Below are 15,558 nucleotides of genomic sequence, written 5' to 3'. Positions count from 1 at the left end.
GCCCCAGTTAGAATAAAGTTGGCACTTCGGATTGCTAGCTGCTCACTACTTGCTTACTGACAACTGAGACTGGAGTAATGCACTTCCCTTGGTACTGAGCTACTGGCAGGCATCCTGGTGCAGCAACAGCTGCAATGTTGTACTGAGAAGAGGGCAGCAGGCAACGGGGGAGGGAGCTGTACCTCTTCTCTTTATGGACCAAACCCAGTATCAAGACCTGTGCCTGCATGTGTGCTGAGCTCATCCCTAGCTCCCCTTGAAGGGACTGAGCCTCACTGAGCAGGGTGTGGGGGGAAAGACACTACAGTAACTAACGCTTGCATATGTGAACCCCACACATCTGCTGGGGCTTTTCAAGTCCTAATCACTTTTCAAAAAGAATAGATGTTTTTGTTAACCTTTCCTTGGAAAGCTGCATATAAGTACCCATTCCCTACCTGCCATCTAAACGGAAAAGATACCACATGTGTATGCCTTGTCTATATAGTGTTCAGGATTCTAAGTCTGGCCAAGTATGGTAATATACTCATAACCCAAGCAATGATGGTAAGATTCCCAAGTTCCAGACTAGGCTGGGCTATACAGTGAGACCATCAAGACTAAAAGGAGAAAGTGTACTTTTAAAATCTGTATGTATTGATACATGCCAGCATGTTTATCAGTCACTACCTACACCAAGACCTCATCCCACTTAAAAAACTTTTATTAAGAAATAGCATATACACAAAAGAACACAAACATACAGTTCAAAAAGAAAAAAGCCCATCCAGTTAGAGAAAGAGCGGTGGCCATTCCTCTGAAAACCCCTTTGCCCTCCAAGGTCGTTCTCAAAACAGCCGCTAAGCGTGATCTGTTATGTCAACTGTTTGTTTCACCGTGTATTTTTTACAGCCTGTTTTGACCTTTACCAAAATGAATCATAATGGATAAATTCTTCTGTGGCTTGATTTTTGGGGACATTATTGAGTCGTGCGTCATCCATGGTCAGATGTGGAGCTGAAGTTCATTCATCTTCACGCCCGTGGAATTCCATGGTGGGGACAGGTCAAGCTAGTTATCCACACAAATGCTGATGGGATCCTCCCAGGGTTTTGTTGGTTTGGGTTTTCTTTTCTTCATTACACAAGATGACATTAAGATATTTGTTCATCATTCTCCTGGCAACATGTAAGAGTTTTTCAAGTATGTACCTAGGGCTGACACTTAACTGTGCTGAACCGTTTCCAAAGTTGCTCCTAAACAAACCTGTTGACAGAAAACTGATCTACTTGAGATGGCTGAGGGAAAGAAATAGATCAACTGTGAAACTTGGGAAATGCATTTAAAAAGAAAATCCATCATTCTGACACAATGAAAATGCCATTTACCCTGTTTCAGCTTACTTGAACCGCACTTTTTAAAAGCAACACGTACAACTTCAAAGTGCTGTGTCCTGTATCTCAAGATAAATGTTTCCAAATATGGTAACTGAAAATGGCAAATTCAGAACATATATGATGGACACCATCATATATAAAAAGACATCTACATATATTTTATTCTCACCTCCCACTTCCTGCCCCCTTCCCTAGTACTTGGAAGGAACAGACAACATCAGGATCTTGATCCTGGATCTAGAAAGGAGCAGTCAGGGAGGGGTAAGGGAAGACAGATGGCTGAATACGTTGCTGTTGCTTTTAAACCAAGAACAAGCATTACAATTGCAGTTATCAAACAAGTTAAAATGCAAAGCCATCCAGGAGGGTTCCTTCACAAATAAACAGAAACCAGTCAGAACGAAGCTCACAAGCCAACCCTGAATGAAGTGTCCCCTCAGTAGCCGGCATCGACAGCATACTCAGACCACATATCAACAATGCATCTATCCACCACTAGATGGGGAGTCAAAGCCTTCTGATTGTACAGCCCTAAAGACTTTAATTTGGTGGTTCAGCTCAAAGAGTATGAGGGTGCGTGTCCTTAGACCTTGGAATGGCCTCTGATCTTCTATGATACGCCTGCAGTCAAGGTGAGAACTGCTATAGAAGAAATTAGGGACACGTGGTTTCAAATCTAACTGAGGTATAGCTGGAGTCTGCTGCAGAGGCTGCCTGTCTAGTCAGTCTACACTCTATAGGAGAGGCCTAAGAGCAGGCTCCAAGTCTCCACCCTCTTGAGAGATACAAAGTAAAGAGCTATCAGTCTGAGAATTACTGAGTAAAAGCTCAGATTTTACAAAGGGAACCCCTCTTTCAGACATAGGTTATATAGCATAACTGAGACCTGCTTGAGAATACATTAAGAGTACACATGCACACACATAAAATACACCCGTGCAAGCCCCCTCCCAATACACGCTGAATACATGCACACACATGAGACTAGCTATAGCTATGAGTATTACTGGAGATAAGTTAACAGAGATTGATTATACTGTCATACTTTCATGTAGTAAAAAAGTTCCCAAAAGGCATTTTTAAAAAGATCAACTAACTGCTTGCCCTGATTTCAAAATTAAGACTGGCTCTCCAAAAAGATGTGACACATAGACACTCACTCACTCTCTCTCTCACTCACTCTCTCTCTCTCCAAATGACAGAGTCAGCTATTTGGTCTACAGAACAGAAATGCATTTCTCATAGTACGTTTCCTAGCCTCTATACTGGATACCCTAAGGAGCAAAGTCTCTCGAATCTTTTATCTGCATCTAAATGTCCAGAAGATGCCTTTTCACAGGAGCCCAATTTGCTGCACCTCATTTATATCCACTGTCAGAGTCTAGAGGAGGCAGAAGCAAGCAGTCTGGTATTTTACTACTTGAACAGACTTCTTTAATCTGCCTGCCTCTGCCTCCCAAGTGCTGGGATTACAGGCGTGCACCACCACCGCCCGGCTTATGTTTCATTCATAATACAACAATGTCATCAGCAACAGAGCAGAGCTTAGAGCTGGATGACTTGGTGCTTGCCAGACTGTTGCTAACAATTAACGTCATGTTTGCCTGCCTCATCTCTCACATCTTCAGAGACAGTTTCCCCACCTACTGCTGCATCTCTAGATAAGCCGGGGAAGCCAGACAGGCTCTTTCCCCAATGACATGTTCTCATACAGTGCTTCTAAAAGTGATGGCTTCATGATTCGTTTAGTAGAGAGTATTTTATTTAACAAATTCTGTGATGACCCCTAACACACACTAGAAGGAGCACAGCAGCACTACAGTTAGAACAGAGAGAGCAGAGAGACCCAGGCTCTGTGCCCTCACAATGATCGACACGAGGCCATTTCCTAGATAAGCCACTTGCTCAGTTTCTTCACCTATAAACTGATGGCAGTATTGAAAAACTACGTCACAAGGAACTGCTATGATATATAACCATTTGTGGCCAGGGATAATCCTTTAATCAGTCGATGGGGCTAGATATAAACATGCTGCTACTTCCATGTGAAATACCTGCTTTATTTCTCAAATACCCTTATTATATACACTACATACTACAAACACAGAAATATATACATTTATAACCAAATAAGACTGGGTTAAAAGAAATTACTGGTATAGGATTTAAAGGAAAAGAAGAAAACAGCTGGAAGTTTCTGCATGTCTGCCGAAATCCTTTTCATAGGTTGCCAGAGGAAGACACTGTGAGGTTATTTAGAACCTTTTACTACTAAAGAAACCTCATGGGTGTAAAAATATATTCCAGTTCACTGTACACCTTTGCTATCAAAAGGAAATCCAAATTTATTCATAACCAGCCAAGATTGAAGCACCATTAAAACATCAAACAGGAAGCTGTATAAAAAAGTATCCTTCAACAGGACAGGCTAGGGAAAGTGTTCACTACACCTGCATTACTAGTGTACCTGTATTTAAAAACAAGGGAGCAGTTGGAGTCGGTCACTTTATTAGAAAAAGAGCAACACTAAAGCCTTTCAATGACACAGACAATCAACTTTGTAACAGAAAGTCAGAGATACTTTATTTTCACTTCTAAATCCAAAGGCTAAGTGTAGCAGAAGTGTAAAAATGGAATCCCAGTCTGCTTCACATGAATACTAAGTTTAATCCTGTTTTCAAAGTCCAAGACTGAAAACTTGCAAGTAAACACTGAGCAAGCCACATGTTTAGGTAATATTTCTTAGAAAGTCTTAAAGAAAAAATATGATACAGGACCTAAGTTTTCAAAGTGGCATATGTGCTATTAACACATGTTCTGAAATCTGGTAGGTCACAACAGTCCTGAATTAATTTTTAATAATAATAAAAAAAACCAAATAACTAACTGAGCTTTATACTTTTTCTACGCCACTATAGCTTTCTTTCACCTCATTTTAATGTTGATCTTCACTTTATTCCGTTTTCAGTATTCTTCAAAAACTCTTCAACAGTAGTCCTACAATGCAAAATTTGGGGAAAATTGATAATTAGACAGCATATACAAGGTAAAATTTTATGACTAAGTGTTGGCCCGGTTGCTAATTGCTAACCATGATACACATGTATGTAAATGTCTGTACTGTTTTCACATCAAGGCATAGGTGTGGCTCTCAAGAGCCATGTGCCTGTGAGTGCTGCCTCTGTGTGAACCGTTCACAGTCATAACTACACTGCCTTTCTAAAACAGGAGCGCCACCAGTAAATCAACTAATTGGTACTTCCTTTCATTAGGAATATTTCATCCCACACCACTAGCCCGAAGACTGAAGTTAGAGGTTTTAAGAACACCTATAAAACCTAGCTTTCAACAGTTCTTTAAGAACCCAACCTCATCCGATAATCAATCAGTTCTTTGTGTCACTGATCCAAGTGTCTGTCCTTGCTAGATGCTGCTGTTTTCAATGAATGTCTCAGCCAGTGATTATTCCTCTGTACTATGGCTGACTGCAAATTCTCCTACACAGTAGGAAACATTAAACACATACCTCTTAAAGACTTGAGAACTGCACTGAATGTAACAAGGCGGGTAATATGAAGTGTTTATTGTATTTAAAATTCTTTAAAGATATCTAATTCTGGGCATCACTGCATCCCTACATACAGTTGAAAAAAAATTCCATTCTGTTAACATAGGATTTGTAAGATTTCACGCAATACACAAAAAACCCCTCTGTGCTTCTTGTATAGAACAAAAAGGATACACAACAGTTAAGCGTAAAGGTCACAGGCAATAGCATTCAAACACGATGTGGGTAGAGAAAGGAGTACCTGGCATGAATACCTGCTTAGTTTGACTGAATCCTTGATTTCTAATTTGGCTTTTCATGGGCCGCTCACAACACCAACGCTGTGTGAGGTATGGTAGTCAGCTGCAATAATTCATAAACCCTACACTTCCATCAATCCAATGCTACTGGCTCTCGAGTTACAGAACAAACTGCATTAGAATGCAAGGCAATAAAGCAAAAAACTAGAAACATCCTGGACAAATAAATACTAGCAGTTTAATTAAAACAAAGTAGTCCAACATGTGCCTCAGAAATAGTTAAGTTTTAAAGCATATGTTTCTGCCAATGTACCAACACAAGATGGACTTAATACCAAAAAGAAAAAAAAAACAGTTCAACCTTTTTATTAAAAAAAAAAAAAAAAGAAAAAGAAAGAAATGACAGCGAAATCCCTAAAAAAAGGATAATTAACTTTTCAATGGCGACTATATTACATACGTGGACAGTAATTTCCAAAGAGGCACACTAATGGGGGCACGAAGTCTGCTACAAAATAGCTGAGACAAAACAATGTACCTCAAAATGTTTTGCAGGACTACACTGTCTTTTCCTTCAGAAGAGGCTTTTGTATGTCTTCTTACTCGGCTTAGCTCCATCTTCATCTGTGCATACTTACGCTGCACTGTCAAACAGTAACAAAAAGCCCTAATCAAAGTGAGAAACAATACACTTACCTCTGTCTGATCTGAGGTCTTATCAGATCAGTTTTAATTGGACTGAGTGTCACCTTCAGATTTAATGTCTTCACTGGTCCCATTGACCTCATTCTTAGTGTCACTTTCCTTCGATTCAGGGTTTGTGTCTTCACTCTGTTTTTCTCGACTACTGGACTTCACACTACTCTTTTTATCATCAGATCCCTTCTTTTCTGCCATAAAAGAAGACATTGACCATGGAATTTAGAGTGAAATACAACAAATCCATCACTATTTAAAACGGGAAACATTGAAAGCACAGAACCATTTCCCAGGGCCCGTGAGAACCGGTCTGCAGAGCCCAGTGCCGTCAGCTGTAGATTGCAGAGGGAAAGAGCAAGAGGACCAAAAGAAACAGAAAGTCCCTCAAACGTGATCAAGTCACCTTATAATTTAATAACTTCAGTAAATTTCATTCTAGATAAAAACCATCTAAAGGCAACAAGAAAGGTACAAAAGACAATAAATACACACAGCTATTAACATGGGTTAATTAAGCTGCAAAGGCAAAATGGCACCCAGAAAGAAATTTCACATTTAAATGACACATTTATTAAAAGAATGTTTATGTATATTTAAATATCCAAGAGGGGGCACATCTAATAAGAAAATGGGATCTTCAAAAATAATCCAAGAACCCAAATTTCTGTTTTCTGTAATGAAATGTAAGAGGCTTTTTTTTCCTAAAGGAAAAATTAAAGCTCAGTTTGGGGAAGAAAGAAAAGAAAGAAAAAAGCAGTTTCCAGCTTTCCCTATAGTTGCATTAGAAAGTTAAAAAAAAGTCCACTTGAGGAGAAGTGTTTATCTGCCTTCCAGATGTACACGTCCCTCTAAAAAAGGATTCTGCAGAAAATATTAAACACACCTTCCATAAAAGCTATTTTCCCCCCTTAAAACTAAGAATAACTAACTAGTCTGGCAAAGCAGGTCATGAAGGGAAGCTGTCTGGAGAGAGGCACTCTTCATGGACAGCCCTTACAGACAATCCCACACACCTGGAAGAAGATCTGAGTGCAAACGCAGTGCTATAAACCTGCATCTTACATAATGGAGTGTGCATCAGGTCCAGCATTTGTAAAACAAGCAGAGCAATGTCTAAGCGGTTAACCGTAAGACTTGCTTCACATCTGTCTGTCCACCTGTGGAGACTAGGCTCTAACTGACCTTGTGGGAAAGTCCTCCCTTTGAGCCTTATGGGCTTCTCCGGTGCACAGGTAGCTTCAATGAGGAAGAGTCGTCTTGTTGCTCCGTAGAGGACTAGTAGTCCAAAAATCTTATCTTCTGGCCTATGTAAATATGGTAGATCTTAATAGTCCTACGGATATCCATGTGTGCTGGATTTTAGAGTTATGGATTAAACAGAAACTCTGAACAGAGTATAGATAGCTATGGGTAGAAGATTACTTCCCCTCTGTGGAATTCTGTTAGGTGCTTCTGTTAAATCCCCTGGAGCAGTGAACAGTCTTATTCATCTGCCATTATTAAATGTTTGTTAGTACAGATGCCTGACGCTCACAGGCCTGGATGCTATCATTTGTATAATCAAAGTGTCTACTACAACTTCCATTAGCCAATACTCATCACTTCTAGAAGTCATTCTAAAATTTAAGTTAATGCTATAATGGCATGCCCAACCAAAAGAGGCCTGCTAAGTTTTTTCAGTATCCAGTCTTTTCCCTAGTCTCACCAGGAAATTTCAGAGTTTTACTAAATTCATCTTGTCACAAGTCAGTAATTCAGGACACCATTTTTGCTTCAACACAAACTTATACAAATGTGTCTATTTAAGTGGCAAGACTGGAAAAGAACAATAAAATAGAAATAAGTAATCAAAAGCCTCACAAAACATGGGTGATTGATTTGATCTGATACAAGAGTGACTCTTCAAAACTTATCTCACTTAAAATAGACCAAAGCCTTTCTAAACAAAACATAGTACAAGAGACTTCTCAAATAAAAGCATTAGCCCTTTAACAACAACTGCATTTTAAATCACAGAAACAATGTCTGAATTATAATAAGCAGAGGCCAAAATAAAAAAAGGGCCCATCTCCCCACTCAGCCCAGGAAAGCCCACTGGTGAGTGAAGTGAAGCAGCTGTGACCCAGCAGCCAAGGACAGACGTGGAGAAAGGACAGGATGGATCCAGGAATGGAGACCAGGCCCTTCCTCTCATTCTTAAAACCATACAAAGCAAAACAGCCCAAATAATAGAAAAACCAAAGATGCCAAATTAAAATTAAGTTTTAAAAGGAGACCTTGATGATTAAAAACATCATCCTCCAATAAAGGCTAAAAGAGATAATTTTATGAAAATAGGCCAAGGGCCAACTTTACAGTCCATTAATACCACTAACACAATAACGCAACAGCTACTGAGAGCTACAGACCCCGGAAGAAAGCAGACAGGAACAGCATGAGGATACAACACAAACACTGCTAAGACACAGTGGGGTGTCCACCTTCTGGGAACACAGAAGCTAGCTCCTGAGTTAATGACTGCTGCACAGTAGGAACAACAAATGATGTGCATGCATTTTGGGAGACATTATGGAATATTGCAGCTTAAAATAAATGTAGCCAAATAAAAGTTAATCATCCTCAAAGGTAACACAAACTCAGAAGAGTCTATACAAAAACCCTACAGGTTACCAACTGAATAATAAGGCCAGCTTCTACTTTCACACATCAGAGCAGGAAGAGAAAGAAAGAGAGCTTAAAACTGAGCTCTGTCCTGGAGCACAGCAGGTAGGGATCCGCGCTATTGCCAGCACCTCTCAGAATAAACCAACCTTTCTCCTTGGACTTTCTATCTTGTTCTCTGTCCCGACTTTTGCTCCTGTGTTTATATGACTTTCGATCTCGGCTTTTTGACCGTCTTCGATCCCGACTTCGAGATCTATGTTTTCTTTCTGATCTGTCATGGCTTCTGCTTCTTCGCCGATCTCTACTTCTTAATAATTTAAAGAAAAAGAAAACATTTCAGCTGATATTACTAAAAGGGTTCAGAGAATCACATATATTACTATTCAATAATAATTTAAAAAATTTAAGTGAAAAATTTCCTTAAACAAACAGGCAGTCGGGCGGTGGTGGTGTACGCCTGTAATCCCAGCACTCTAGGAGGCAGAGGCAGGTGGATTTCTGAGTTCCAGGCCAGCCTGGTCTACAGAGTGAGTTCCAAGGATATCTCCAAGGACACAGAGTCCCTGTCTGGAATAATTTAAAAAGAAAAAATAGCAAAGCACTTTACATTAGATATCTCAAGGATGAAATTATTGAAAATCTTGCTGCTAATCCCAGCAATCTGGAAGCAGAGGCAGGCAGATCCCAGTGAGTTTGAGACCAGCCTGATCTTACACAGCAAACTCCAGGCCAGTCACAGATACGGAAATACTCTGTTTTGAAATAAAACAAGTCAATACCCGACAAGACAAGACAAGACAAGACAAGAGAGATATACTATCTGGTAGACTGAGTCCCTGGAAAGATTACCTCAAACCCAAAATGGAAGAAGAGTCCGTGAAGATGGAAGCTCACCTTTCAACACTTACAAATCTATCTAGCACATAAACATGCAGAGTCTTTTATTAATGGTTCAACAAAATAATCTGATTTTATGATACAACAAAGGTGATATACATCCATCAATCACTTTATTTCAAATTTAGGATTTTAATCACTACTTAGACTAGCAATGCATGCTCTACATACATCCTGATTCTGGGTGGCAACAATCATTCACAGTTCTCCATCAGCTATGTGTTCAATAAGGAGAAGTCACCATCTGTGCTATGAGATTCACTCAACAACAATGCATTTTCTTCAACTTACAACAGTTTCAATTATAACATTACATGAGAGCCCCACCATGATATAAAGCCATTTACTATTTTTTGCTCATAATTAAGCACTACAGTGTTATCATGAACCACACAAAGTCAGCAGATTTGCATACCTGCTCCGCCTTCTGTCTCTACTCCGTGATCTCTTGTGGTCCCGAGACCTGCTGCATCTCCGGTCAGAAGTTCGGCTTGAGTGTCTACTCCGTGAACGACTTCTCTTTCTCCTTTCTCTGTCACGAGCTCTTTCTTTTTCTCTTTCCTCCTCCTCTCTTCGTCTTTTCCTTTCCCGTTCTTCCCTTTCTCTCTCTCGCTCTTTTTCTCTTTCCTCTCTTTCTTGCTTCTCTTTTTTGAGACGTTCATCCCGATCAGGTTCCTCTGTTCTTTTTCTTAACTTTTCCTAAGGCAATCAAATTGGATTTTTAATTGTTGTAGTCCTGGATCAGCCAGAAGGCCTTGAGAATCCTAGGCAAGTCTCATTACATTAATTAATCTTCTCATTAAGCCACCTCCCTAGCTCGAGATAATTTTATAGATTTTAAGACATTTTCAAGCACTCTACGGACTAACTTGTTTATGGCGCCATATCCTGGGGGAATGCAGAAACCATGGCACCATGTATACAGATACAAGACCATCATTTGAATAATCCTTTAAGTTTCAATTTCTGGTATTTGAAAACGAAGTTAATAAAATACTTTGAAATCTTGGTAAATAACAAATTGTCCCAGGAATCATCACTGCATTCCTTCTTTGTACTTTCAGCACTAGAGATCAAACCTAGAGCTGGGTTCTAAACGAGCGAGCTACAGTCTGAACACATCACTGCTTGAAATACAAACATCAACAAAATGCCACTTGAGGTTTCTGGTTTTTGAACAAATTTTAGCTATATAAAATACAGCATTTTTAGTATTAGTTATTAGAAATTACACATTATGTGCGTGTGAATATATATGGATGCTTATGAAAAACTTACTTTTAATTCTTCCACAGTGGCTTTAATTTTGGCATAGCCCATGTGTTGCTTTCCCATCAGATGGTCATCTACCCGGGACTGGGCATCTCCTACTATCAAAAAGGCTCCACACACTTCACAAACTTCCATCTGTTTTTCTTGGGCAGCAAAACTTTCTATAGTCTGAAATGAGAAGCCAGTTGCTATGAGTCTCTGAGGAAGAGAAAATAAACAAGCTCCAAATGGAACTTGGCATCTACCTTCCATCTCTCCAGCCATAAATGAACACCAACTGTTCAAGTTTGAAAGGAAAGGCGGGAAAAGAGCAGCCAACCTGACCTAACTGCTAAGCACCAAATCACCTTGAAAAAGGTAAACTTTCAGAAAGTTAACGTAATAGAAGTACGAGTAGGGCAGTGATGGCGCATGCCTTTAATCCCAGCACTTGGGAAGCAGAGGCAGGTGGATTTCTGAGTTCGAGGCCAGCCTGGTCTACAGAGTTCCAGGACAGTCAGGGCTACACAGAGAAACCCTGTCCCGAAAAAACAAAAAACAACAACAACAAAAGTACAGAGTAAATGGGGAAAATTTTTTTATATATATATATCTCAAGCTCACATAGGCATTTACAATTTAAGGCAAGGCTCAGCAAGTATAGGTTCTTGCCACGATGCTAGATGACACAAAACATTCACATGGAAGGAGAGAACTAAGGCTTCAAGTCGTCCTCATCTCAACATACATGCTGTGACAGGACTACACATAGACATTGAATAAATAAATGTAAAAATTATAGAATGCAGCCTGTTTGTAGTGAGGTAACATGCAGTAATTATTTCTATCCATTGCTCCTTAGTTTCTAACCTTCCTTCACCTTGGTGACTTGGAGCAGACCAAGAAATTTACTGATCGACTTGTCTGATCACAAGGTCCCTATGTTAAAGGGATTCTGCACAACAGACATGGTAAAGATTCTGGGGTGGGGTGGGGTGGGGGTGTCATAAAAAGATCTGGGCAGGCAGGTGGCTGGGTCCCCACTTGGTCTACTGCACTGTATCCTATTCGTTTTGTCTGCTCACATTTCTACCCAGCTGTCCATGTTTCCATAATGCTTATAGAATTAAGTCTCCAATTTGACCCAGAAAAGGGCCCGAGAGCTTCCAGATACCTGAATACATGGAGGTTCCTAGAAGGTGGTGAACCTGAAGAGAAGATGGAAGCTTCGCAACCCTTCTCCCATACCTATGCATCTCTTCTTCATCTGCATCCTTTGTAATATCCTTTATAATAAGCTGGTAAACGTGTTTCAGAGATCTGTGAGGTACGGGAGCAAATGAATTGAACCCGAGGTGAGGGTTTGTGAAAGCTCTCAATTGTTAACGTTAGTCAGAAGCACAGGCAAAACCTGGGACGTGAGTGACATCTGACATACATGTGTCTGGGACTGTATGTGCGCACAGGATGAGAAGGGAAAGGGAAAAGGAGAAGAAGGAAGCCAGAGCAAACACAAGCTCCCAGCATGTTAACTCTAACACTATCTCCATATAAACTGCAGGTACTCAGCTAGTGTCTGGTACTGAGACATTTCCTGCTTGGTTCCAGAGTGAAATCACTAGCCTGGGAAAGAGCTCAGAGATTAAGAGTACTTGTCCGACAAGCACAGCACCCTGTTTGGTACTCAGCACTGCATGTGTGCTGGTGAGTGTTGGTGGGGGTGGGGAACATGGAACACACCAGTGCAAGCTAATTTTGGGGGTTTTGGTTGTTGTTCTGTATCTTTGTGTTGTCTGAGAATACCTTTGATGGAAGGCAGGGCATAACCTATTTAGAAAATGCTTGATCAAGACTAAACTTTGAACAACAGAAAAAGGTATGCCAAGATTCTCTAAGAACAGATTCCATGTAATAAATAACAGGCTTCTTAAGAATATAACAGGTTAAAACTTACCGAGGTTGTAGATCTTAGTAATTCTCTCTCTTCCTTTAACTGTTCAACCAATTTCATCATTCCCTGGGCTTCTTCTACCTTTCCTTCAGATCCTAACTCTTCAATCTAAGACAGAAACACAAAGTCAAAGTTTCCTTTCTGATCAAGCAAAGAATTTGACAGCCACCGTGCTTCATTATGTTCAGTAGATTTGAGCCATTCTGCTTGCTAACATTTGACCCTTGTGATTTTTATTTTATAGCTTAGATGATGTAGATTTTAAGTTCACAAAGATTTTAAGTATGGACACAAGCATATACACAGAAACCATAATTACCAGTTAGATGCTCCTTCCCTACCCCAAATCATCTTAGCACCTCCTCCAACCTCAATCTTAGACATATAACCCAGCAGGCAGTGAATCAATAATGTGCTGTCTGTCAGAAATACAGAGTAGACTGTGTTTTCAAGTTTTATATAAATGTTATTATTATGTGCTTTATAGCCTTTCCTCAGTTTAGCTTCTTTCACTCAGATGGTTTAAACATTTATCAATATTACTGCAAATAGTTAGGTCCCTTTACATTGCAGAGTATTATTTCACTATACATAATTTTGGTTTTCTTAAGACAGCATTCTGTCTCTGCAGCCTTTGCTGGCCTTCTAATCACCAGAGCCAAAACTTGCCTTGAACTCATCCTGAGTTTATAACTACCATGTCTGACTTTCTTACAGAATTGTTGATGAACACTTGAATGTGGTAGTGGTGGCGGGTATAAGTGATTTTATATAAAATTGTGAACAGTGGTGTGCCAAGTTGTATGGACACACTTCTGTATTGCATAATGGAACGTGTACATTTCTTAACTCTTTAAGAAGCAAACTACAAGCACTCTGGGAGGCAGAGGCAGAGGCAGTTGAATTTCTGAGTTCGAGAGGCAGTTGAATTTCTGAGTTCGAGGCCAGCCTGGTTTATAGAGTGAATTCCAGGACAGCCAGGGCTACACAGAAAAACCCTGTCTCGGAAAAAAACCAAATCCAAAAAAACAAAACAAAAAAGAAAAGAAAGAAGCAAACTACACACACACACACACACACACACACAGAGAGAGAGAGAGAGAGAGAGAGAGAGAGAGAGAGAGAGAGAGAGAGAGGGAGAGAGGGAGAGAGGGAGAGAGGGAGAGAGGGAGAGAGAGCAGATTAAATTCTTCTAGACCACCTGTGCCTGAATCATTTTAGACACCCATCAACAATGTCTGATATCTCTAAAGAGCCCAAATCCTTCACAACACTCAAGTACTTTATACAGTTGGGTTTTTGCTGCTATCTTGGAACTTGGTTTGTAAACCAGACTGGTCTGGAATCCTACAGAGTTCTAGGATGTGTGTACCATAATGCCTGGCTACATAACCTTTTTAATTGATGCCAATAAAACACTGTTAAATATCTCCCCCAGGAGATTTCAGTTTGTATTTCCTTTACAATCAATCAAAATCTTTTTACATTTATTTTCTAACCTTATTAATCATTCATCAGTCATTTCTGTTTAAGATAGGGTCATGACCCTATTATCTCCATCAATGTTGGAATTAAAAATGTTTGTCACAGCACCTAGCTCCATAGATTTTCTCACACTTCTACAAACAACTCTCACCTGCTGTAGAAGCACATCAATTTTGTCTGTCAGAACCTGAATTTTTTCTTCATTTTTGCCTGTTGGACCAGCAGCCTGTTAAAAGCAATAAAGTATGTTAGTACTGTGCGACTGATAAGTAAAATACCAAAGAAAACTATTTCAAACTCTTGAGTCCAGGGATGGAGATAGTGGTAATATGCATAGGCCTTGGGCTTGATCCAAGCACCACCCCTAAAGTAATAACATATTCAGGTTCTGATGGAAACAGATGACTATTTCCCCCCCTTTAAAAAAAAGAAAAGAAAAAGATCCTCTGCCCTAACCTTCCAAGTGCTTAAGAACACGGAATTATGCCACCATGCCGGAGAGTGTTTCTAGTTAATAATTAACATCATGGTACATGTCTAAAAGCTCTTTGGAAAGTGAAGGCAGAAGCAGGTAGATCTGAGTTCAAGGCCAGCCTGGTCTACAAAGTGAGTTACAGGACTACAAAGAGAAACCCTGTCTGGGGAAAAAACATAAATAAGGTAAGATTTCAAGATCATCCTAATCTACACAAGTTTAAGGTCAGTCTTTACCACAGGAGACCCTGTCTTGGCAGAAAATAATAGTGCTTAACTACCTGATACTAATCCAATTATCTTTGATCTTTGATAGCCAATTACATACATAGTTACTGACATCTGAAGAGAAAACTCTTAACTGGGCATGGCAGCGAAGGCCTGCCACTCCACTGTTTAGGAAGATACTCAGCAAGAGTATTGCTGAGTTCCAGCTAGCCAGGGCAATACCCATCTCAAAAAAGAGAGTAAGAAAACTTCCTAGCCAAATCATTTACCAATGAAGATTCTCTAAGAACTACAAAGAAGCCCAGCGGTTGGTTTTTATTGGGAGTGGGTGGGTAGAAGAGAAAGGCCTATATGTCTATTTCTGAGCCCCTCTGTGAGCTCCAAACCCAAATAGCTAACATCTGCGGGGCATTTAACCATGTGTGTTACCACTGGTCACAAAACTTGATTTGTCTGATAGCTACTTTATTATTTCCATTTAACAGAGACAAAACCAAGGCACTAGGCCAAGGTTAGTAATTTTCAAAAGTAATACAGTGGGCAGATTTTGGTTTCATGCCTGACTTGCAACTGCAAGCTTATGTCACATCTCACCTCCTACTAAATGTCTCTACTTGGGTATTTAAGGCATTTCAAATTTGACATTTCTAAGATAGAAACTTGAACAGAATTTCTTCCAGTTCCAAGCTACATTGAATTCTGTTAGTCATCTGGACACTCAAACGG

The 15,558-nt window shown here is 39.9% G+C and overlaps 1 protein-coding gene across 4 annotated transcripts in view; it reads right to left on the bottom strand.

Annotated features, from left to right (window-relative positions):
- Window positions 1-3,862: 3,862 nt before the first annotated feature.
- The window catches only part of Luc7l3 (LUC7 like 3 pre-mRNA splicing factor), a 29,253-nt gene continuing 17,557 nt past the window's right edge, over window positions 3,863-15,558 (bottom strand). The window contains exons 5-12 of one of the 4 annotated variants that reach the window (XM_052194501.1): window positions 14,282-14,356; window positions 12,649-12,753; window positions 10,722-10,883; window positions 9,859-10,142; window positions 8,693-8,853; window positions 5,933-6,073; window positions 5,722-5,827; window positions 3,863-4,373 (exon numbers count right to left, since the gene is read on the bottom strand). In XM_052194501.1, the coding sequence (XP_052050461.1) occupies window positions 4,325-4,373; window positions 5,722-5,827; window positions 5,933-6,073; window positions 8,693-8,853; window positions 9,859-10,142; window positions 10,722-10,883; window positions 12,649-12,753; window positions 14,282-14,356 (1,083 nt within the window). In that variant the 3' untranslated portion in view covers window positions 3,863-4,324. Of the gene's footprint in view, window positions 5,828-5,879; window positions 6,074-7,064; window positions 7,187-8,692; window positions 8,854-9,858; window positions 10,143-10,721; window positions 10,884-12,648; window positions 12,754-14,281; window positions 14,357-15,558 lie in introns of those variants that run through there. The other 3 variants (XM_052194500.1, XM_052194502.1, XM_052194503.1) reach the window with 3 other exon arrangements.

Source organism: Apodemus sylvaticus, chromosome 10 (assembly GCF_947179515.1).
Source record: "Apodemus sylvaticus chromosome 10, mApoSyl1.1, whole genome shotgun sequence".
NCBI lineage: Eukaryota > Metazoa > Chordata > Mammalia > Rodentia > Muridae > Apodemus > Apodemus sylvaticus.
The sequence above is the reverse complement of the archived record's forward strand: the minus strand, read 5'-3'. Positions and strand labels throughout refer to the sequence as shown.